At 45.7% G+C, this 20,779-nt stretch overlaps 6 protein-coding genes and 1 non-coding gene across 8 annotated transcripts; 4 read left to right on the top strand and 3 right to left on the bottom strand.

The window, feature by feature from the left end:
• The first annotated feature begins 1,174 nt into the window (after nucleotides 1-1,174).
• LOC135671103 (probable xyloglucan endotransglucosylase/hydrolase protein 30) lies at nucleotides 1,175-3,366 on the top strand. 2 transcript variants are annotated; one of them, XM_065179046.1, is made up of 4 exons: nucleotides 1,195-1,677; nucleotides 1,768-1,868; nucleotides 2,396-2,604; nucleotides 2,685-3,366. In XM_065179046.1, exons 1-4 carry the CDS (start codon nucleotides 1,488-1,490, stop codon nucleotides 3,202-3,204), a joined length of 1,020 nt encoding a protein of 339 aa, XP_065035118.1. In that variant the 5' UTR covers nucleotides 1,195-1,487; the 3' UTR covers nucleotides 3,205-3,366. The 2 variants fall into 2 exon arrangements, with proteins under 2 accessions (XP_065035111.1, XP_065035118.1); XM_065179039.1 differs by having other exon boundaries at nucleotides 1,175-1,868.
• A 144-nt stretch (nucleotides 3,367-3,510) lies between these two features.
• Nucleotides 3,511-5,156, top strand: LOC135671107 (uncharacterized). The gene is made up of 3 exons (XM_065179053.1): nucleotides 3,511-3,831; nucleotides 3,919-4,373; nucleotides 4,469-5,156. The coding sequence occupies exons 1-3, from the start codon at nucleotides 3,768-3,770 to the stop codon at nucleotides 4,982-4,984; spliced, it is 1,035 nt and encodes a 344-aa protein (XP_065035125.1). The 5' UTR covers nucleotides 3,511-3,767; the 3' UTR covers nucleotides 4,985-5,156.
• LOC135671122 (myb-related protein Zm1-like) lies at nucleotides 5,127-6,678 on the bottom strand. The gene is made up of 3 exons (XM_065179074.1): nucleotides 6,299-6,678; nucleotides 6,064-6,193; nucleotides 5,127-5,979 (listed from the first exon to the last, which is right to left on the bottom strand). The coding sequence occupies exons 1-3, from the start codon at nucleotides 6,438-6,440 to the stop codon at nucleotides 5,349-5,351; spliced, it is 903 nt and encodes a 300-aa protein (XP_065035146.1). The 5' UTR covers nucleotides 6,441-6,678; the 3' UTR covers nucleotides 5,127-5,348.
• Nucleotides 6,679-10,584: 3,906 nt separating this feature from the next.
• Nucleotides 10,585-10,656, top strand: TRNAP-AGG (transfer RNA proline (anticodon AGG)). The gene has a single exon. It is a non-coding gene; the product is annotated as a tRNA-Pro (tRNA).
• LOC135671146 (norbelladine synthase-like) lies at nucleotides 10,605-11,781 on the bottom strand. The gene is made up of 2 exons (XM_065179098.1): nucleotides 11,125-11,781; nucleotides 10,605-11,041 (listed from the first exon to the last, which is right to left on the bottom strand). Exons 1-2 carry the CDS (start codon nucleotides 11,456-11,458, stop codon nucleotides 10,737-10,739), a joined length of 639 nt encoding a protein of 212 aa, XP_065035170.1. The 5' UTR covers nucleotides 11,459-11,781; the 3' UTR covers nucleotides 10,605-10,736.
• A 532-nt stretch (nucleotides 11,782-12,313) lies between these two features.
• Nucleotides 12,314-15,416, top strand: LOC135671136 (uncharacterized membrane protein At4g09580-like). Its single transcript, XM_065179091.1, has 4 exons — nucleotides 12,314-12,678; nucleotides 14,153-14,423; nucleotides 14,750-14,920; nucleotides 15,063-15,416. The coding sequence occupies exons 1-4, from the start codon at nucleotides 12,512-12,514 to the stop codon at nucleotides 15,198-15,200; spliced, it is 747 nt and encodes a 248-aa protein (XP_065035163.1). The 5' UTR covers nucleotides 12,314-12,511; the 3' UTR covers nucleotides 15,201-15,416.
• A 586-nt stretch (nucleotides 15,417-16,002) lies between these two features.
• Nucleotides 16,003-17,337, bottom strand: LOC135671128 (uncharacterized). Its single transcript, XM_065179083.1, has 3 exons — nucleotides 16,746-17,337; nucleotides 16,458-16,630; nucleotides 16,003-16,351 (listed from the first exon to the last, which is right to left on the bottom strand). The coding sequence occupies exons 1-3, from the start codon at nucleotides 17,271-17,273 to the stop codon at nucleotides 16,255-16,257; spliced, it is 798 nt and encodes a 265-aa protein (XP_065035155.1). The 5' UTR covers nucleotides 17,274-17,337; the 3' UTR covers nucleotides 16,003-16,254.
• Nucleotides 17,338-20,779: the final 3,442 nt, after the last annotated feature.

Here is a 20,779-nt window from a genome sequence, read left to right as displayed (position 1 = left end):
CGTGAGATGTTGCGCACTTTGGTGTGCGTTGCTTTCTTTTGTGCTTTGCTTGTCTCTCACCCACTCTCTCTCTCTCTATCTCTCTCTCTCTCTCTCTCTCTCTCTATATATATATATATATATATAGGAAACTGTCATGTAATTGTTAGCCAATCACTGTATGTAACTAAAAAAGTTGACCATAAAGGCAATCAATCGAGGAATAACACATTAGTTCTTAATCAAAGCCTCCACCACAGCCACTGTTCTTCCCATCCCATCTTCACCAAGAAAAAGCAAGGAGAAGCATCCCTTGGTATTTGACAGGCGTAAGACAGCTCCCTCTACGTCGTATTCCAATGTTCTTCCTTCCTCATCCTTCTCTTCCATGTGGACAGCTTCTATATGTGTATGTACTACACTAATAATAATAATAATAATTTGTCTTCAACGTAGCAGTGTCATTTGCGCTCTCTCGGTCTCGGTCGGTAGGACGTCCGCGTGTGACCGAAGTGACAGCCACTCAAACCCCATCGGCGTCTCTTCCAGTCAGCGGATGACGCGTTACGTGCCAGTTGGGTCAACTCGAAAGGTCAGCGTCGCCCTGCTTTCTCTATCATATATCATGTTTATTTAGATTTCATGCTCTCATCCCATTCCCATGCGTTGAAGACGAGCACAAAGGAAAGGTTTCCTTTTGGCAAAGTAAGTTCGCGTCCCCACCGCTGCTTCACGGAATTCGGTGGTGGCGGTGGTTGATAGGCGTCTAAAATATTCATTTATTTTCCTTTTTCTTGTTCATCCTTTTTCTGCGTCAAAGATTACATCTTCATGTTGTGTAATAGCCATGGCAATGATGAGCCACCTGATATCAACAAGGCGAAGCGAAGTACGCCTGCTGTCGCTGGTGTCAGACTCGGAGTTGGAGGAAGAAGGTTCTCTTTCTTCGTTGACAAGCCACCTGGATCATGTTCATCGACACCCACCCTGCTCATCCTTGGCTGGCCGAGCCACCGCCATTGATCGAGGTGGCGTGATGCAATGGTCGAGCCAAAAGGATTCACGGTGTAGTCGGTTGCTGTCACTTTCCTCACACGCAATGAAGTGCTTTTCTGGGGTGTTTCTTATCTCCATGCATCAACAAGTGGCTCAACCAACCCAACCACAGCCATGCGTGGCCTAATCATTCACAAGCCCGGGAAGATGCTCTGGGAACAATATCAAACACCTCATGGGTGGCTTGAAACGATTGGCATCCAAGGTTAAGACAAGAGGATGTGCTTGTGGCGGTGGCACACACACAATGACCCAAACAAACATTTGGTGGCCAAGCGACTGGCCCCATTCCTGGCTCTCTTTCACCTTCCATTCAATGATTTCTTTCTCCCCTTATATGTGAAGAAGAAGAAGAAGAAGAAGAAGAAGAAGAAGAAGAAGAAGAAGAAGAAGAAGAGAAGCAGAAATTGAGGACGATAGAGTGAAGAGAGAGGAAGCTAGCGGACAACGTCATGGCGGCGACTCTTACAGGTGCCTCGTCGATGGTGCTCTTCTTCCTGCTGGGTCTCGTGACGGCGACAGAAGCCTTTGATGTGCCGACGTTAACCTTCGGCGAGGGCTTCTCCCATCTCTTCGGCAACGACAACCTCATCCGCTCTGCCGATGACCGCAGCGTTCGTCTCACCCTCAACCGTTACTCCGGTAGGGGACGGGACGTCCTTGTCGCCACCTTCGTTGTCTTCTTTCTTTTACGTGGTGAGTGCGTAACCAAGTGGTGCATGTGGTTCTCAGGCTCCGGCTTTATCTCTTCGGACCTTTACGAGCATGGATTCTTCAGCGCCTCCATTAAGCTGCCCAAGGATTACACGGCTGGCGTCGTCGTCGCCTTCTATGTGGGTCATCGGCATCCAATTCTTCTTCTTCTTCTTCTTTGGTTGTTTTGTTTGTTTTACCTGCCATCGCTTTTCTTTTACAGAATTCCTCCGAATCATCTCTTCTTTTCGTAGCATACAAATGCAAATCGCATATTTCTCTACAATTCTTTGATCTTTCTCTGTGAATCGAGAGACATTATTAACGATGCTGAAATTATGATGGATGACTTCGAATCCAATCCACATTTCTATACAGTTCGATTGAACTCCAAGTCAATTACTTCAAGAACCCTATAACTGGAATCATCTCTACTTATATTTGTACATGTATGGTCACATGAGAATAGAATACATGCTTAAGCAAAGGTGCATGCATCAAAAGGAGGTGATAAGAGTAGAGGATGCACATGACTTTGTTAGCTTAGCTTGGAACCAAACACTTGTCTCCTTGAAGTCAACGGATGCATGCATGGCTTAATCATCTGCCCGCTGGGTTGGTTCTGATGCTGCATGTTTGTTTTGTGCTCCTCGTTGAACGAACGCAGACATCCAATGGCGACGTATTTCCCGACACGCACGACGAGCTGGACTTCGAGTTCTTGGGCAACGTGAGAGGGAAAGACTGGAGGATCCAAACCAATGTCTACGGCAATGGCAGCACCACCCGCGGCCGGGAGGAGCGCTACCTCGTCCCCTTCGACCCCACCGAGGAGCCTCACCGCTACTCCATCTTGTGGACCCCCGACTACATCACGTACGCAACATCCGCCTCTTCCCCTTAGCCAGAATGCCCTTAACCATGCATGCAAGTCATCCATTCCTTGGTTGACGCAGCTTCTACATCGACGACGTCCCCATCAGAGAAGTGGTGCGGAGCGACGCCATGGGCGGCGACTTCCCGTCGAAGCCGATGTCGGTCTACGCCACCATCTGGGACGGCTCCTCCTGGGCCACCTCCTACGGCCGGATCAAGATCAACTACAAGTACGCGCCGTACGTGTCCGAGTTCTCTGACCTCGTCCTCCGCGGCTGCCGCGTCGACCCCATCCAGCAAGTGGACTCCGCCGACCGGTGCGCCGAGGCCGTGGAGGAGCTCATGTCCGCCGACTACGCCCTCCTGACGCCAAGGAAGCGCGCCGCCATGCGCCGGTTCCGGGAGCGGTACATGATCTACTCCTTCTGCTACGACCAGCATCGATATGGCAGTGTCACCTTCCCCGACTGCGACTACGTCTCCTCGCAGCACAGCAGATTCGGGGAATGGGGTGACAACAAGTTTCCACCGAAGGAGGTCCGGGGGGCCCGGCGACGGAGCCGGAAGCCAAGTGCCGTCGACGATCAACCATCGAAATAGATGACATCTTCTTGTCCATATGCCTTCCCCGCACAGTGTTTAGATAGGATACATTGATTCTTTCTGTATGATTCTCGAGTCACATCATAGAAATTACACCACAATAAAGTTGAGTTGTATTTCGAGTAAATACGAATAAATATGAGCATTCGTTGGTGATGACGAAGCTGTCTGCCATTACTGTTGTCACCCTGAGCTATATACTGTAGCCGTGAATGTGCATAGGCACATGATCGGCCCGGGCGAGACAGATCGGACCGGTCGGCCCATGATTTGGACCCGGCCGTTTCCCATCGCTGCAACGGCTAGTGCTGGTCGAGTAAAGAAAGGAACGAAGGTATCCTTTCCTTCCCCTGCAACGGTCATAATACCGTTGCGGCCCTCCCGATTCAAATCTATTAAAAGCCTCTTCCGATAGACCTTTCACTCCAATAACACACACGCTTTCTGTTTCTGCTTCCCCTCTTCTTGATCTCTAAGATCATCAAGAAGAGCTTGGAGGCTTGATTGTTCCTCTGTTCATCAGGCGGTGTCATCGTCTTCCTCTGTTATTGTTCTTGGAAATGGAAACCCCGTCATCCGCGAGAAGGATCACAAGGTCGCAGGCCGCGGCCGCCGCCAATGCCCGTGAGTGGAACTTCATCGGTTAGGGATGCTTGGCTCCTGTTATGTCCACTAATATGATCGACTGCTTGCTTGCTTTGTTGGGCTCAGAGAAGAGCAAGCAGGAGGAGTCGCATCCAAGATCAAGAAACGGCGGGGATCGCGAGGCCCGCGCGGCGCTGCTCGACATCACCAACGACTCGCCCGTCGTGGGGCTCGCGACCGGGTGCCTCCCGGTCGAGAAGACACCCTCGTCCTCGGCGGCCAAGAACCCGGGCCGGGCCGGGCGGACCACCGCGTCGGGCGAGGAGGTGCTGCGAGGTCAGGTGCGGACGCTGCTGCAGAAGGTCGAGGAAGAAGCGGAGTTCGTCGGCCGACCCACCTCCGGCCAGCGTCTGTTCCCTGCACTCTTGGGCGTTTCAATATATCCAGCGCAGATCCTCGCCCCGACCCCAGCCAACACGCCGCAGATCCCCAGTCTGAGTTGTTTGGCAGGAGGAGGAGAAGGCTACGACTCGATGGAGGTCGCAACACCCTTCGTTCTTTCCGAAGAAGATCATCGGAAGGTATCGTGAGACTTCCTTCAAGATTCTCCCTTTTCTTGGTCCGGAAATCTCCGTCCTCATTCAATTCGCTTCTGTTCTGGTTCCGACTGGTTCAGGTCGTGGTGGCTTCCAATCCGCAGGATCCCCTCGGTCCTCAAGAATGCGTGATCAACCGGGCATTGACGTTCGACTCGCCCGAGAAATCAGAAATGTCGGGCATCTCCACCGTCACTTCGTCGCCAGCGTACCAATCCGGCAGCGTAAGCAGCTTCCAGGAGAAGTCCCCCGAGGACGACAACTCCTCCATCTGGTCCATCCAGGCCAATGCGAGTGCCCACTCGGATGGTGACGACGACGAACTGTTTGAAGACGTCGACGAAGACGAAGAAGAATACGAGGAGGAGGAGGCCGAAGAATTGTTGGGCGACTTGTGCGAGGGTATGAAGAAGATGTCAATGCTGGGTGACGAGTTCGCAGGAAAGCACACAAGATTCGTTTACAACAGTGACGACGAGATCCAAGGAGCAGAGGAGGTGACGAGAAGAAGCGCTGTCTCGCCGAGCGAGTTGGTGCTGAAGGGCCTGCCTGCGCCTGAGGGGAAGCACCTCCGCTTCCAGGAGGAAGACGACTAAGGTATTCGACTGGTTGTCATACTGTGACACCATTTTCCTTTGCTGGAATGTCTCATGATCATCAAAAACTGGATGGAAATCGATGCAATATCGCTATTGAATAAAGAGAATTGGAATCAACAAGCAAAGAAATCCACAGCAATTTGCAGTAACAATCATAATTAGTTCATTAGTTTGGGACTTTTACATCACTGCATGCATGTGTAAGTCCAGTTCAAGACAATGCGATAAGACACTCTCTCTCAAAGTCTTGAGACAGTGTATGAAGGCATTCTCTAGTCAACAGGATCCCAATGTGGAAATGCATTGAGACGCTTTCTGTCTCTCTCATAGTCTTAAGGTAGTGTATCGAGCCATTCTCCAGTCAACAGGATCCAAAGGGACAGGTGGAGACCAGATCCTTGTGGAAATAACTGGACACTGGATCTTCCTCCTCCATCTCCATTTGCTGCTCGGCTGCATCCCTCATGAGGCTCTCTTGATTGATACCGTCGTTCTCCTCGCTGGCTCCGCACAACCCGAGCTCCTTCTCCAAGTACTCCACCCACTCTGAGCTTTTGCCTTCTCCCTTGGCTTCCTCTTCCTCTTCCATGGCCTCCTCCCCTGTGCTAACAATGAGCGAGCTGTAGTCCCCACCTTCCATCATGCTCAGGAATTCCGGTACGATCACGGCCGCCTCTTCTTGGTGAGTGTCGTACTCCGCCACGCCCCACATGTCCATGTCGGGCCCGATGGGAGCCTCGATCATTTCGACGGACAGATCGGTGAAGTACAAACTTGGGTCCTCGTTTCCCTCCTCATCGCTCTTGCTCTCTCCGTGATCGGAGCAAGAGCGGGAGGCGCTCGAAGAAGACGAGCTCTGCGAGTCTTCTGGTTTCTGCGTCGCCAGCGATTTCCGCTCTCGGGACGCCAGTCGCTTCTTCAAGTGCGTGTTCCACATGTTCTTGATCTCGTTGTCGGTTCTTCCCGGTAGGCAGGACGCAATTTTCGACCACCTGAGCAGCAGCACGCATGCGATGGTGTCATCACCAACAAGAAACTAGGATTAGATGATGGCCGACATCGAGCAGCGAGCTTACTTGTTGCCTAGCAGCCTGTGAAGCTCGATTATGGCATCCTCTTCCTCCTTGGTGAAGTTCCCACGCTTGATGTCCGGCCGAAGATAGTTGATCCACCTCAACCGGCAGCTCTTACCGCATCGCAGCAAACCTTTCAAAGATCACAGACGCTATCAAATTTTCTGCTACGCATACAAAGATTCGAACTCGATAGAGGATGTCAAGAATCCATGGCAAACAGGAAGGAGGGGGAGACCTGCAAGCTTGGGAAGAGCTCGCCAGTTCCCGTGGCCGTGCTTCTCAATGTAGGCTATCAGTCTCATGTCTTCTTCCAGCGACCATGAACCCTTGTTCAGCCCCACCTTATCGCAGCAGGGCGCTCGCCCTCGACGACCCATCTCTCTCTCTCTCTCTCTCTCTCTCTCTGTTGTACCTCAGCTTCCACTTGTATAGCTGCCAATAACCATTGAAGTGAGCTTATACTATATAGGGGATAATAACCATCTGGGATTCTCTCTACCAGCAACTGGTTACTTGGAGTTGGGACATTCTACCATGTTCTGCATCCTGTGCTTTTCTACGAGAGAGAGGCCACTCCATACATTCAACTAAGTTGGTGGGAGTGCCCTCGTTTTCGCCAAGCTACAAAGAGAAGTCTTCAGCAACCCAATTGGCAGCACTAAGGTGGCCTTAGTGGTGCAAAGCAAGGCCATCTGTAGCACCAATATGTGGGCCTCTCTCTCTCTCTCTCTCTCTCTCTCTCTCTCTCTCTCACACACACACACACACACACACAGTGGTGGAGCGGCTTCCATCGCCATTAATCACGTTATATCATCACTTCATCATTACCCTGCACAACTCAATTCACGATGTGATCGCAGCAGAGAGAAGGAACAATACTGATCATAGAAATATGTCAGCAAACGTCCTTGGTGGTGTCACCCCACGAGTCCCATGTTTCAGGCGATCAGCATCATCTTAGAGAAGACGGTCCTTCAACATCCAATGGGTCCTCCACCTCACCCTCAAGTCTCAGAGACACATACGTGTACTGTCTTCTACCTGACTGTGACCTAACTTTGGAAGGATTCATAGCTCAGACGTCGCTTTTATTTATCCCTCTTGTAGACTTTTGGGTACCGTAACTTTTTCTAGGTCTCAGCATCGATGGTCTAAGATTTTGAGCCCCCTCCTCTCTTTAGGTTTGTATGGCTTGAATTGGCCACTGACATTTTAGCTAACCTTTTGTCCACCTATGTGGACAGAGATAAAGGAGAAAAAGACAGTGAAGAAACAATAGAAGAGAAGCTATAAACAGAATAAATACATGTTATGTGAACAGAGGAACTGACTTCATTTACTTCTGCAAGGCAAACACCATGCTGATCTCAGGTGCTGCTGGAGCCTGAAGAAGAAGCTCAAAGTTCTTTGGTTTCTGATGAGACTCTATGCATCAACTGCTTTTGTTGTCTCCATTCTTCTTACTTTTTCTAAGATTTGGTTACCAATCTTAGTCATTGTGTCACCCCTAAGAGTCCTATCTCCTGCACAACAAGGCTCAAATAGTTTTGAGCTGAGACAGCTTCCTGTCCTGCACAAGTTGTGCAGAGAGCAGAGTCACACTCTCATTGCAGGAGCCAATTGAAAGTTCATCTCGCATGATGTTCGTTCATACATTCGTGTTGGGTTTTGGTCTTTCAATGGATGGCCTTTTGCTTCCCAACCAAAGTAAGCTGGAGGATGTGGAGGTCTAAAGTTCTTGATCATTATGATTCATGCATGAATGATTAATTGTTTGAAAAGTTCTCTTCCTCCCCCAAAACAGGATGTTGTTCTACATCCAAATGAAGATTCCCTCATTGGTCATCTCCAAATCATGAACATATCTGATCAGGCCAACCAGAGATGAAGATGCTTATGTCGATTGAGTAGGCTAAGCTGGCATGTATCATCAAACTTGTCCTCAGTAGCTTCTGAAAAGAGGAAGGGATTATAAGCTCAGAAACAATGTCAAAAGTAAAGAACCTGAGCTTCCTCCTACATGTAACATTACAAATAAGCATGAGGCACAATCCTTGAGAGCTTGATAACAATCATGTGTGACTTTATCTATCAAATCATAACAGGTGGGTGTGTTTGAGGACCTCAGCTACCAACCACAAGACTGTACAATTGCAGTACCCATAGTCCAAAGCACTGTTCAAATGGTGAACAACTGATTCAAGCATCATGTGAAGTCATTTGTTAATGCAGACAACTCTTTTACTCCTCGTTCAGAATTCCCTGAGTTCACATTAACATTGTTGAAAATTGATCATAAAAAAGTGGCATAATATGTCACAACCGAAACCGAGCAAATTATTAACGTGAAATGATCGAGTTTATTTACTCTTTTCATCATTTATTTACCTCGAAGCGAACACACGAGTCCAGAGGAACTCTTCCTTACGAGGAATCCCTACAAAGATTTTTAACATTTCGAGAGTTTAATTCATATCCAAATCTAATTATCCCTTTTTGTTTATACTTGTAGCATTATTTCATGGATTATTATTGAATCTAAAGAAGGAATACCTCATCGTATGTGTTGGTGAGAGTGCATCAAAGAAAAGTTTGTGGAATATGACTCAAATCATAGTCTCATATGGGAATAAAAAGGGATTTCATATCATCAACCGATCGACCACACCATTCTTAGGTCCCATCTCAATCCCACAACAACAACAACAACAACAACAACAAAAGAGTGAGCAGCACAAGTCAGTGGCCACCTTTTATGTGTCTCCATGGGAGAAGGTGACAGCTGCCCAACCTTTGGCATTCTGAAGCCTTGCCTGCCCCTTTCTCCGGTGATCAAAGGCATTGGAATCACAGGAAAATGAGGAAGAAAAGCTTCTTGTGGCCCTGTCTTGTCCGGTGCCACATCAGGATCAGCGGATGGATGGATGCACCCAAGCAAGTTTTACTTTTCCTCGTCAGTTGTCTCTTCTCTCTCACTTTTCTTATCTCGCCTGGTTTCAGTGGGTTTAGGTGGATCTGAGGTGACGAATTCGTCGCATCATTGACACCATTTCATGGTATTTGGTGGCCTCCAACTGTGTGACGATTGCTCATCCCTGTGACCTAAGGGTGGTGTAAGCAGAACGTAAGGCTGCGAGCTCCTTCACCACCATGTTCTTCTGTTGTGTTCTTCCCGTGATGAATCCCCAGCTCACTGTTGCTGCTAAACCACATTAACACGATGCTAATCTCAACTTGGTAACACTGCCGTATTACTCATGGAAGATTGGATCCATTCAAATTCGTTTCATGTAAGGACTATACTTTTGTGCCGATTGACCGTACCATTTATATCACACGATACGTCGAAAGTGTAGACGATTTAAAAAAATATCTATTTTTAAAAAAAATATATTAAAAATCAAGAAAAACACTTAAATTAAAACATTTTAATTATAATTAAATATGTATTCTATTATATTTTATAAAAAAAATATTCAAGTAAAGAAGAGATAGCGGATTTATCTTTTTCGGATGTTGATGAGTAAATATTGAACAGAGTGAAAATATATGAGAAAGAAAAAAATAATTGAATTGAGAAAGAGAGATTCTAACATTTGAAAAAGAGTGTTAGAAGATGTAAGAGATATTTAAATGTGTCTAATGTCAAAACAATTAGAATCAATTCAATGTTGATTTTTAATTGATTTCTTTCGAGACTATTACTAGTCAATATAGGTAGGTAATGATCATATAAAAGTGTATCACTTGATGCATCCCCTCAACTGTTATACTGCTCATTTATGTTTTTATTAACTATTAAACTAATACATACCATTCGTACAATATCATTTTGAATGACACGAATATCCTAATCAATTTCGTATATATAGTAAAGGTTATAGCGAGTATAAAACAAACTATTCCTTTACTAAAGAAAACAAATCATTAGAAAAATGTTAGTATTAATTTGCAATAATTTAATAAGCATACTTATCAACTTCAGTAAAAACGGTCTTATAAACACAAAAGTAATAGAAAAAATTTTAATTCATTAGATGCAATGCCTTCCCTTTTACCAAGAATACATAAAAGTTCGTTTCATTGAGTAATAATCGTTACATATCAGAACAATAATTTCTTTTAATTTTTTTTGATAAAAAATTATTACATATCCGAGAGTAGTGCAAAACTATCCCTCATAACCAACATCGATCGTAAAAGTAATGATCCTAAGGCTCCCCGAGTATATTTCTCAAATATTTAAATATACTTCAAAATTTTATTTCAAATCATTCGAATTCTACACTCTAAATATTTATTAGTAACACCCGGAATACAATTTTATAGGATTTGACATCATCGATCGGTATGACCCGAATTTGTCTGGGACAAACTTGGGACTACAACAAATTCCATAATCCTTCCCTCCTTCCCTCACCCCAACAAAACCAATACAATTATGCTGATATTTTGGAATTGATAGCAAGTTCTTATAATGTATTTAAATAAATTGAATCACAAATTAGTATCACAGACGGGCATTTGGTCTAGTGGTATGATTCTCGCTTAGGGTGCGAGAGGTCCCGAGTTCAATTCTCGGAATGCCCCATTTGTTTCCCAATATTTTCTCTTTTATTTTTCTCTTTATTACGATTCAGAAACCATTGCAATTATATTCCATACAGGCCTCAGTTTGAAGCACCACTTTTCTCCTTCATGAGATAGCCAGAAACACCTTCAGCGATCGCCGCGACCGCCGCGGTGGTGACGAGAGAAGCATTACCTGCGTGCTCTTCGTCAACCTCGTACTCGATGGTGGATTTGATGATGGAAGAGACTCCCTCATCCTTGTCTATGATCTCGAAACGAACTAGAAAGGACAGAAACCCCATTTCCAGGTATCCTCCTTCCACCACGATGGCTTCCTTCAATCGATTCTCGTCGTCAATCTTCACAAACTTCTCCTTGTAGAACTGTGGACCACCACTTGTTCCTGACAGCAAACAGTAAGTCCAGAATAGTGGAAATTGGCTGCCAAATTGCAGGGGAGGGGAGGGGGGCATGAAGAGGACTCACCGGTGGGGAAGGTGAGGTGCAGAACCGTACCGACGCCACCATCTCCTTCGACGATATCCACCTTTTGGATGACGTTAGGAACCAATTCCACCACCAGCTGAGCCAGCCGCAGCGTGCCGTAGACCTCCCAGACTTGGCCTGCAGGGAGGCCGACCTCCAGCTCGTGACACAACGTTCCCTTCATTGCTCTTCTTCTTCTTCTTCTTCTTCTTCTTCTTCTTCTTCCTGGTCTGGTTTGGGAGACAGAAAGATGGATAAATAAGCCCTTATCGGGATACCCGACGTTAGACTGGAATCTCCGAGGTAGCAACTCGACAAAGCCGGCGTTTCCCATGGTCTCTCTTGCTCGTTCGGATGGGGCCGCAAGTGGCGTTGAGACGCTCCACGTCTCCCAACTTTCTCTTGGCACAGATGACTCGCTTTACGATTCGTGGATGGGCTTCACCATTGTGGAAGACCTATTGCGGAAGATCTTCACCATTCGTAGATGGCACAGATGACTCGCTTTACGATTCGTAGATGGGCTTCACCATTGTGGAAGATCTCTTGGCACAGATGACTCGCAAACAGGAGGTGGCCTGCTTGATGGCAACGGGCCACCTAACACCACTCCTGGGCCTGCACAATGGAGTGGCAAGCGGAGCACACTCAGATCTTGTCGGAGCAGCAAGCGGATCATTCATTCCTACTCAATTCTCTGTCGATCAATATAGATTTGGATTCTTTATTGGTGTTAGAAAAGTTAATGTAATAGATGTCTAAATTGTACCTATGTTGTATATTGGATTCGGATCATTAGGAAACAATAATTCACCAAAATCAAAGTTCGTAATTTGGAAAGAACAAATATATCAGATAGATAGCAGTTTGTTTAGTCAAAATGATACGATAAAAATATAAACAAATACATACATTTTGTTAACCCAAAAAAAAAAAGAAAAAGAAACTTTAATTTCTTTGTCTCCTTCACAAAAGACAAAATAATACAATACTTGGGATGGCGTACAAGCCACGACCGCATAAGGAGGCCCACTCTCCAAGTAAATAATCGACACGTAACCCTAGTGAATGCTGGGTGGGCCCCACCTCGGATAACCGCGTTGTGTTTCGATCATGTGATGTGGTGTTCCTGCGGCACAGGTGAGTCTTCCTCGCGTCTTCCAACGAGCCACCTGCCTGCCGTTAAAAGGATTCATAACGCAGGGGAAGACGACGGGGGCGGCCGAGAAGAAAGGAGAGAAGGAAGAGAGGGCATTTAGGGTTTCTTCGATCTGATCTGAGCCTCTTTCTGCCTCTCTCTCTCTCCCCCCCTCCCCACCCTGTTCTTCCCCATCAATTCCCCTCTCGGGCATCCACGTTCACGCTGTTTCGTTCATAGGAGAGGTAGATGGGGAGGGACACCAAGTTGACGCTGTCGAGATGGGAGGTGGCTGCGGCCGCTGGGGTGGTGGCGAGCTTCGGGATGGGCTTGGTGGCCGTGTGCCTTTCGATGCCTGCCTCCGACTACAGCTTCCTCAAATTGCCTCGCACGCTCGAGGACATCCAGGACTTGAGGTAGTCTCTGCCGCCTTCTCTGTTGCTTTTGGTGTTGGAAGTTCCGTATATCTCTCTGTGATGAATGTTCTTGAAACAATGAATTAACGGGTGGTGCTTGAATCTGTCGCCCTGCATTCTGTTCCTGGGTTCTTGTTAGGATTTGCTTCGGGTATCAAACAGTGATCTTATGAACTGTTTGGTCATATGAGGAATTTTTGGGATTTTCTGTGTTGATAGTCATTCTGGTGAATAGGGATGGCAAAATACAATTTTTGGGGGCTTTTCATATGCAAGAATTTCTTGAAATCAACTCCATTGATTCGTTTTGGCTTCAAATAGCCCTATGATCTCTGTCTATTCAATGCTCAGACTTCTCATCTGTGATTGTTTTTTTCTGTTGTGTATTGCATAAATTAAGAGGTACGAATCCAGTTATTGGTTTGGATAGCTTTGAAAGATAAGAAACATGGATCTTAATTCTATAGTCACTCAGTTGCCTCATTCTCTTTGTCTTGTCGAGCTGTGTTCACTGTCTAGTTTTCCTTTTGATCTAAAATGTAGGCAGTTTCTTTCTTTTGTCCTACTCATTCCTTTCTTTTGTCTCGGCATTCCTTTCTTGTAAAGGTAAAGATATGTTTGTTCAAGGCATGGTCTTTGGGTCTTACTTACACTTCAGTTGACAAGATTGACGGCCAAATAATTTTGTCTAACATCCAATCGAGGCTTCTGGACATGAGGGACAGCGAAATGCTCTTACTATTAGGATGAGAAATCGTCCTCGTCCGCCGATTGATTAAGATCTTAGATGCTTGCTTAGGATCATGATTTTTTGAAAGATCACAAGAAATAGCTTGGCACCCGACTTGATTCACGACTTAGCTCATGAACAGAGGATGTATCCCCATTCACGGTGGGAGAGGGGTATGAAGCTAGAGCAGGGTGGTTCTTGATGTGTGCCACGTATTCTTGTTGGATTCCAAGTCTGATGTTAAGTTGGAATGGAGAATTTTTTTTACCTTTAAAATGTATATCCTCTTCCTGTCATTTTCAAGCATGTAAATTTACAGCTGCTGCGATGAATTTATTAATTTCTCAGATGCATGAACTTCCTTCTGTGTTAGTACTGGGAAATTAATTGCATCTCTTAGCATACTCAATTACATGTCCTTTTTGTTCATTTTTTTCACATTTGGTTAAACATTTCATATCCAGTTACTTCTGAGAACTAGCTTTCAATTTATCTCTTTACGGTTAGTATCGATCATGAATTGTTGCTGATCCCTTCAATAATTGTAATTCACTTTAGTTATTGAACTTTCAAGTTTCTTAACTTCGTAAACATGACTTATGAGCATCTTTTGGTTTAGGTGTGTATTTTTGGAGTGACTAATTTATGTCACTTTATTCGTGTGCAAATAATTTCATAATATCTCCTAATGCCATTTGGTAAAAGACCTTCTGAGTCTATTACTTGAAACTGTCTTTTTTACAGGGATAATCTTGAGAGTTACACAACTGACTACACCATACAGGTTTTGGTTGGCTACTGTACCGTCTACATCTTTATGCAGACTTTCATGATTCCAGGGACCATTTTTATGTCCCTCCTTGCTGGATCCCTGTTTGGAGTTTTGCAAGGTGTAGCTTTAGTTGTTTTTGCCGCTACAGCCGGTGCCTCTTCATGTTATTTCCTGTCATATTTGATAGGGAAGCCCCTGGTCTTCTCCTTGTGGCCAGACAAGCTGAGTTACTTCCAAGAACAGGCAAGTGGCCGACCTTTTGTTCAACATAAGTTTTCAGGAACATATTAGAAGGATTGAGCAGTCAAATTTGTAGCCAATTCAAGAACCAAACTTTTTTGCTAATGTTTTAACTACAGTTTTTGGGAATCTTCATCATATATTTTCAAGCCTTCTTCCTGATTGTTCAGGAAATCTATATGTATTTAACCACAATTGTGCCATGCAACAAAATGAAATCAGTTGAATTCAATGCCAGTTTTCGAAGCTCTATTTTTTCTTGCATCTTGACCGTGTTTCTTTATGCCCAAGCTTGCGGTCTTCTAACGCAGCGATCACATTTGTTACAGGTTGCCCAAAGAAGAGAGAAGCTGTTGAACTACATGCTCTTTCTCAGAGTCACCCCAACACTGCCAAACACTTTCATCAATGTTGCTTCACCCATAGTGGATGTGCCATACCGCATATTCTTCATGGCAACTATCATTGGACTCATCCCAGCTGCTTACGTGACAGTCAGGGTATCGTTCTTCCTTACCTCTAACTAGCATTCTGAAGTTGTCGATTTTATGAGAGGTTTTTTTACCTTCATCACTTTAATGGGTATGGAATCCTCCTCTTGGGATCTTCTTGACACCATTGATCTTCTCTTGTATAAATCAGGCTGGAATTGCTCTTGGGGAGTTGAGATCTGTGGCCGACCTTTATGATTTCCAAGCAATAGCGACACTGTTCCTTATAGGGATTGTTTCAGTGACACCCACACTGATAAGCAAAAATCATACGGTAGAGAATGCTTAGGAAAGAACTTAAAGCTGACAATGGTTATGGAGTTACTCACGTTGTTGCTGGACCGACCAAACTGACCTAAAGTTTCCGAAAAAATGGCAGGTATTCTACATCGTTGACCAAATCCTCTGTTGTAATAGGTGGCTGACATCTGAAGAAGCATATACAAGATATGTAAATACATTCAGTTCAATGTAACTCTTATATTTCAATGGATTTGATTTTTCATGAGCAGGCTTAATTTGGTGTCATCTTTAGACTTCTCCGTGTTCTTCTTCTCCTATGCCGTCAACGCAACGCTTGCAAGATTGATATGCTTCCGGTGAGTCTGCTGCATTAACTCGTGTTATCAGGTAGTTGTGCTAACTTAGACGATGACTTAAGACTCGATAATTCACGTGTGTGGTTGACCTTTAAAACCTTGCAGAGTCACGAGAAAAGTCGAGTGAGAAATTTAGTGCTCCTTTTGAATTGCCACGAAGGATGAGTTTTCTATCCATAAACATTTCTCTTCTCAACCTTCAATCAGTCTTTATGCATATATGAAAGCCAAGGCTATAAGTATTCACTACTGTTCATGTGCTACAAACAAGTCTTCTTCTGCAATTTGTTCTCTCTCTCTCTCTCTCTCTCTCTCAACTTCACATGTAAGAAGTCAGGAATAGCGACTTCATTCATGTTGTGCTGTTCCAGTCTTCTTTATGATCGAGTTACTTCCTGAGTAATCAAAAGATCAAATAAAAATACTTGAAGAGTTGGTATCGGTCGATCGATCGATCGATCATCAACAAAAGTACAATGAAAGAAGATACTCTTACAAGGAATTCCAAGCAGAAGATTATGCTCAGACATTAAACTCTCTACTTCTCTGTTTACAACTTCACAATCCCCCGCAGAAGCATACAACAGAAGCCGAAAGAAGAGAGAAGACAACAGCAGCAACCACGATAGCATGTCATTGCTGTCGGTCTTCTTATTCTTTCTAGTCTCATTACTCACAATAACATCATCTTATTTATATCATTATTAGTTATGCACATCCTTCGGTCAGATCAAGTCGCACGCATCAAAACGCCTCCACCAACGGTGACGACGCCTCCTTTCTCCCCTCCTCTTCCTCCTCGGCGTCCCACAGGAAATGCGCGTAAGACCCCAGCACGTAGCTGCAAACACATACGCGCTCATCATCAGATCAAGCCCTCCTTTTTCGTCCCCTTTTTGTTTGGGGGGGAGGGGGGAGGATCATGGGCCGGGGCGGAGGGAGCATACCAGTCATCGGGGGAGGCTTCCACGGCGCGCTCGAAGTAGACTTCGGCCCTCTCCTCGTCTCTCTGGGTCTCCCACACCAGCGTCCCGTAGAGCGACAGCACCTCGCCGTCGCCGGGGCTCGCCAGGATCGCCCGCCCGTAGCACTCTTCAGCACCTTTTGCATCTCCTTCCACCTTCGCAGAGGAAAGAACATAGGAATCGTCGAATGCTTACTCTCCGTGCAAGATTCGCCATGGGTGAAATGGCGTCAAGGTAAGCAAGTTGGCTTCATTCTCATTTCTCACTCACCTCATGCAAGAATCGTCCGTAGTTCCTCAAGAGCAGCGGGTTCGAAGGATCGGTCCGCAGCATCTGCTGGTAGTAGTCCGCGATCTTTCTGTTGTCATTCTCATCGCCGCCGCCTCTCCCCCCGCCGACCTGCTTTCCCTTGCCGATCCCCCCTCCGGAGTATTCCACCTGCTCCACCAACGCCGCCGGCGGTCTCCCCGGCACCGGGACTCCCAGATCGCACCACTTCACCTCCTCCGTATCCGCCTCCTCTTCCTCCACCACCCTTTCCGGGATCGGGGACCGAGTCAGGGGGTTCGATCGGACGAGATCGGCCTCCGATCTGACTCGCCGGAGGAGGTGTCCATCTCGCCCCTCCTCGGCTTCCGAGTGAAGCGCGGCGGCGCACATGGATCGCGGGGAGAGAGAGGCGCTCCGGCTCCGCCGTAGGAAGGAGATGCCAGCGCCGGAGTCTTGAATTCCGTCGGCCAGAGACCTCCTCGGCGAGCCGAGGAACGAGGTGGTACGGATTAGGATCGCCGATGTCATCGCCGATTCTGAGTACGGTTCACCGGTAGTAGGATTACTCGCGTCGCCGAATGGCTCTCCTCCGTCCCGAGGGCCTCCATTTATGCTAGCTATAGCGACGCCGTTAGATTTCGTGACGCCGTCCCGTGCGACTACGGCCTCGCACGTGATAGAGGGGGAGCGGCTAGGCGCACTTTTAGCCGGGAGCAACGGAAGAGGACACGTGGAGGTAGACGACACGGACGGTGGGGCACGACCACGAAGGACGGACCACGGCGAGCCACGCGGACGGACCTTATTTACCTTCTTGGATTAGGATGTGCGCCCGATTAATTAACACTATTATAACAACAAATTATAAGATAATTCTTACCGCATAATATGATTATATCATGAGTTCAAATTCAATTCGGATTTAGCGTCCGACCTTCAATAGTAGTTCTCCATAATCAATAAGAGTTAGTGGCTCTCAATTTATGGGATCATTATGTATTACTGGACATTATTCAATCATTAGGAGGTCTATCAAATGATCAAGCGATTAACGTCTTGACAATTAGGTTGAATTGATTGGAAACTCAAAAACAGTATTAAGTCAGCGTTGATACCCGATTGATGTGTCGGATTGATGGGGTATCTTATCACTAAATTATATATATATTTTAAATCATATAATATTGGGATAAAACTAACAGAATGTTAATTTTGAGGTGACCGCAAGTAAGGCATATTCTGCAGGTCTCGAAAGACGAGACCGGATGGAAAAGGGGAGCGTAACGCGATCGATCGATCAGATTGCTCGCAGGAGAAGACCAATCGTCTCCATTAGCAATATAATCCGAAGAGGGCCCTGAGTAATAATAATGATGGGACGTAAATTGACGTTGCCTACTCTCGGGTGATGTCTCCTGGTCACGCGGATTGAGGAGACGCATGGGTCGTCTGTCTCGGTCTGACCTAACAACGTTGAGTCGAGATAAATCAAAACGTCGATCGAGACACGTCGTCATCCTGCAGGAGTCTGGTCCTCTATGCAACCCTGATGCCAGAGTCAAACGTCTTATCATGTACGATCCTACTCCTTACGAGCGGACACATCAATAACGGTGACATTCTTTATAAAAGCCTTCACATTCGGAACGAAAGGGGGGAAGAAAAAAAAATCTTAAGATTATCGACTAACTTGATCGTCGGAGGGGTCGGGTCGAGCTCTCCCAACCCAACCTGTGTACAGGGACAAAGGAGCGCCTCCCATCACGCACTCAAGCGAGGAGTTCTCTCCTCGAAGAAACGACTGTCCCATCAAGATCGGACCAACATAGTCGGCTACCTCAGCGCCCTCAAGGGTAGTCCAGGAAGATCATCGCTCATTCGGATTCGAACTCAATCGTGTTGGTCCTAAAGCCACGACTTAAAGTTGTAGACACCAACGGGTAGTTTCATTTCATTTCATGTAGGACGGCGAAGATGAGAGACTGCCACACACACACATCGCATCAAGAGGAGATTTCAGAGGTACCAATGATTTTAAATACAGTAAGTATCTGGTAAACAGGACGGTTTACTGGGAGCATGTATCAAACTGGGTTCTGCTCTACTGTTTGCAGAAACCGGGAGCATGGCAATAGGGTGGCCATCCACGAATAAGCCATGCAGAGAGAGAGAGAGAGAGAGAACGAAGATGGGCACAGGCGAAGCCCTCACATGCATTGCACCTCGCCAACACGAGGAATCCCCTGCCCTCCCCTCCCGGAGGTATTGGCGTCTACGAAAACAACAGGCCGCAGAAGCAAAGCCGTCGTTCCTTGCTGGTTGCACACTCCAAGAATCCACCAACCCTAAACCATGCTGTGGCCCCCTCTCTTCCTCGTCTTCTTCTCCCTCGTAGACCAAGTTCCCATGATCGATCTGTTTGGAACGCACGCAGGGCCACCAGTGAGAATAGGGCGTCGACTGTTCCCAGGGCCAGTCCTCCTATGATTAACTCCGCCACTCCAGTCCAGCCGATGAGCACCACATGACGCCAATTCTACGGCTGTACCAGATGCTCTTCTCTCTCTCTCTCTCTCTCTCCTCCCGACGGCTGGCGGACAGCATGCGAGTTGCAGTCCAAGTAGAGTAGGTCATGATCCAGTGCCTACATGCAGTAAGGCTTCCTGCTTTCTCGCTCTACATGAAGCTTCAATTATTATGATCGGGTTTGATTTTGTTCCTTTGCCATTAAACAGGAGGGGTTTGGCTTTCGTTCCCAAGCGGACTTCTTGGATGTTGAATCCGACATCTGTCATGGCTTGCGACTTCCTCGCATGGGAGAAGATTGCGACGTTAGCGATCTCCATTATCTTTTCGCATAATATACATACAAAATGCTGTTTTGCGACTCATCCTATACGACGATGAAGGATTGATACAACACGACCCCGATCAAACGCCTCGCACCAACATCTCATCCCTTCGAAGAAAGAGCTTTGGTCGCACGAGGAGAATCTCGTCTGCGCCCATTGCAGGACGCCACATCAGCCCGCCGCACGGGAACGAAGTCGGCGGGCAAATGGGAGCCCTTTTCCTCCGGGCGTCACGTGGGCTGAATTACAAGGGCCCACCGAGCGACGTCCGCGGTGTGGGCCACGTGCTCCAGATGACGAGGAAGGACATGTTTGCGGTGCGCAAGAGCGCACGTGCAGTATCCATTCGATTGGCTGCCACGTGTCGATGCACCAACCCACTTCTACATTCTGCCCGTTTGGCCTGTAAATAGAGCGACTTCATTAATAAATATTTAAAATATTCTTTAAACGTTTTTTTTTGTCGTTTTTATTCTTATTTATTTATTTAATATAATACTTTTTTATTTGATTTATTCATGATTTTTAACAATATTTAAAATATTTTATTCATATATTAAAAAAATTAAACATTATTAAAAAATATTATATGTGACATCATATCATATCTCTTTGATCATTATTGCTCATAGACCATTATAATATTATATTTTAGGTTTCTAATTAATTTGATTGAGGTTAGAAATTTATATAAATCATTTATAGTATTTTTATTATGGTGATCAAATATTATAATATACCAAAATAGTTAGGCATTTTTTAAAAAAATTAGGGATACTATTTTAAAAAATAAAATAGAAAATATTGATTGAAAATTATTCAAAATATGAATATTTTCTGAGAAAATCACATACACATATATATGCAATGATTTTTGAAGTAAAAGTTAAATATTATAAAAATAATAATAATTTTCTCGAGGACTTATAATTTAAAATAATAATAAATAAATAAATAAAAATCTTGTGTCAAATCTAGTCAAGAGGTAACAAATAGCGGCAGCACTATATGGCTGATGACCCAATGGAAAGGAGAAGAACTGTAGCTGAACACGCGGTGTTCTTTCCGAATTAAACCGGTGGCTTGTCGTGGGGTTCACAAGCATCGAATAACGAATCAAACACTTGTAATCTTACCCGCAGATTGTTCTAAAGGCGACGCCGTAGATGATCGAGTGCATCT

This window comes from Musa acuminata, chromosome BXJ1-4 (assembly GCF_036884655.1).
Source record: "Musa acuminata AAA Group cultivar baxijiao chromosome BXJ1-4, Cavendish_Baxijiao_AAA, whole genome shotgun sequence".
Lineage (NCBI taxonomy): Eukaryota > Viridiplantae > Streptophyta > Magnoliopsida > Zingiberales > Musaceae > Musa > Musa acuminata.
The sequence above is the reverse complement of the archived record's forward strand: the minus strand, read 5'-3'. Positions and strand labels throughout refer to the sequence as shown.

Bases quoted from the DNA above. Each gene is read 5' to 3' on its own strand.
- LOC135671146 (XM_065179098.1), bottom strand. From the start codon at position 11,458: ATGGGAAACGCCGGCTTTGTCGAGTTGCTACCTCGGAGATTCCAGTCT. The intron at 11,042-11,124 runs GTGAGTCCTCTT...GTTTGCTGTCAG, and splicing joins GCACCTCACCTTCCCCACCG to GAACAAGTGGTGGTCCACAG.
- LOC135671107 (XM_065179053.1), top strand. From the start codon at position 3,768: ATGGAAACCCCGTCATCCGCGAGAAGGATCACAAGGTCGCAGGCCGCG. The intron at 3,832-3,918 runs GTGAGTGGAACT...TGTTGGGCTCAG, and splicing joins CGCGGCCGCCGCCAATGCCC to AGAAGAGCAAGCAGGAGGAG. The intron at 4,374-4,468 runs GTATCGTGAGAC...CGACTGGTTCAG, and splicing joins CCGAAGAAGATCATCGGAAG to GTCGTGGTGGCTTCCAATCC.
- LOC135671103 (XM_065179039.1), top strand. From the start codon at position 1,488: ATGGCGGCGACTCTTACAGGTGCCTCGTCGATGGTGCTCTTCTTCCTG. The intron at 1,869-2,395 runs GTGGGTCATCGG...GAACGAACGCAG, and splicing joins GCGTCGTCGTCGCCTTCTAT to ACATCCAATGGCGACGTATT. The intron at 2,605-2,684 runs GTACGCAACATC...TGGTTGACGCAG, and splicing joins TGGACCCCCGACTACATCAC to CTTCTACATCGACGACGTCC.
- LOC135671128 (XM_065179083.1), bottom strand. From the start codon at position 17,273: ATGACATCGGCGATCCTAATCCGTACCACCTCGTTCCTCGGCTCGCCG. The intron at 16,631-16,745 runs GTGAGTGAGAAA...TCCTCTGCGAAG, and splicing joins ACGGACGATTCTTGCATGAG to GTGGAAGGAGATGCAAAAGG. The intron at 16,352-16,457 runs GTATGCTCCCTC...ATGTGTTTGCAG, and splicing joins GAAGCCTCCCCCGATGACTG to CTACGTGCTGGGGTCTTACG.
- LOC135671136 (XM_065179091.1), top strand. From the start codon at position 12,512: ATGGGGAGGGACACCAAGTTGACGCTGTCGAGATGGGAGGTGGCTGCG. The intron at 14,424-14,749 runs GCAAGTGGCCGA...CATTTGTTACAG, and splicing joins TGAGTTACTTCCAAGAACAG to GTTGCCCAAAGAAGAGAGAA. The intron at 14,921-15,062 runs GTATCGTTCTTC...TGTATAAATCAG, and splicing joins CTGCTTACGTGACAGTCAGG to GCTGGAATTGCTCTTGGGGA.
- LOC135671122 (XM_065179074.1), bottom strand. From the start codon at position 6,440: ATGGGTCGTCGAGGGCGAGCGCCCTGCTGCGATAAGGTGGGGCTGAAC. The intron at 6,194-6,298 runs GTCTCCCCCTCC...GATCTTTGAAAG, and splicing joins AGCTCTTCCCAAGCTTGCAG to GTTTGCTGCGATGCGGTAAG. The intron at 5,980-6,063 runs GTAAGCTCGCTG...GCTGCTGCTCAG, and splicing joins CACAGGCTGCTAGGCAACAA to GTGGTCGAAAATTGCGTCCT.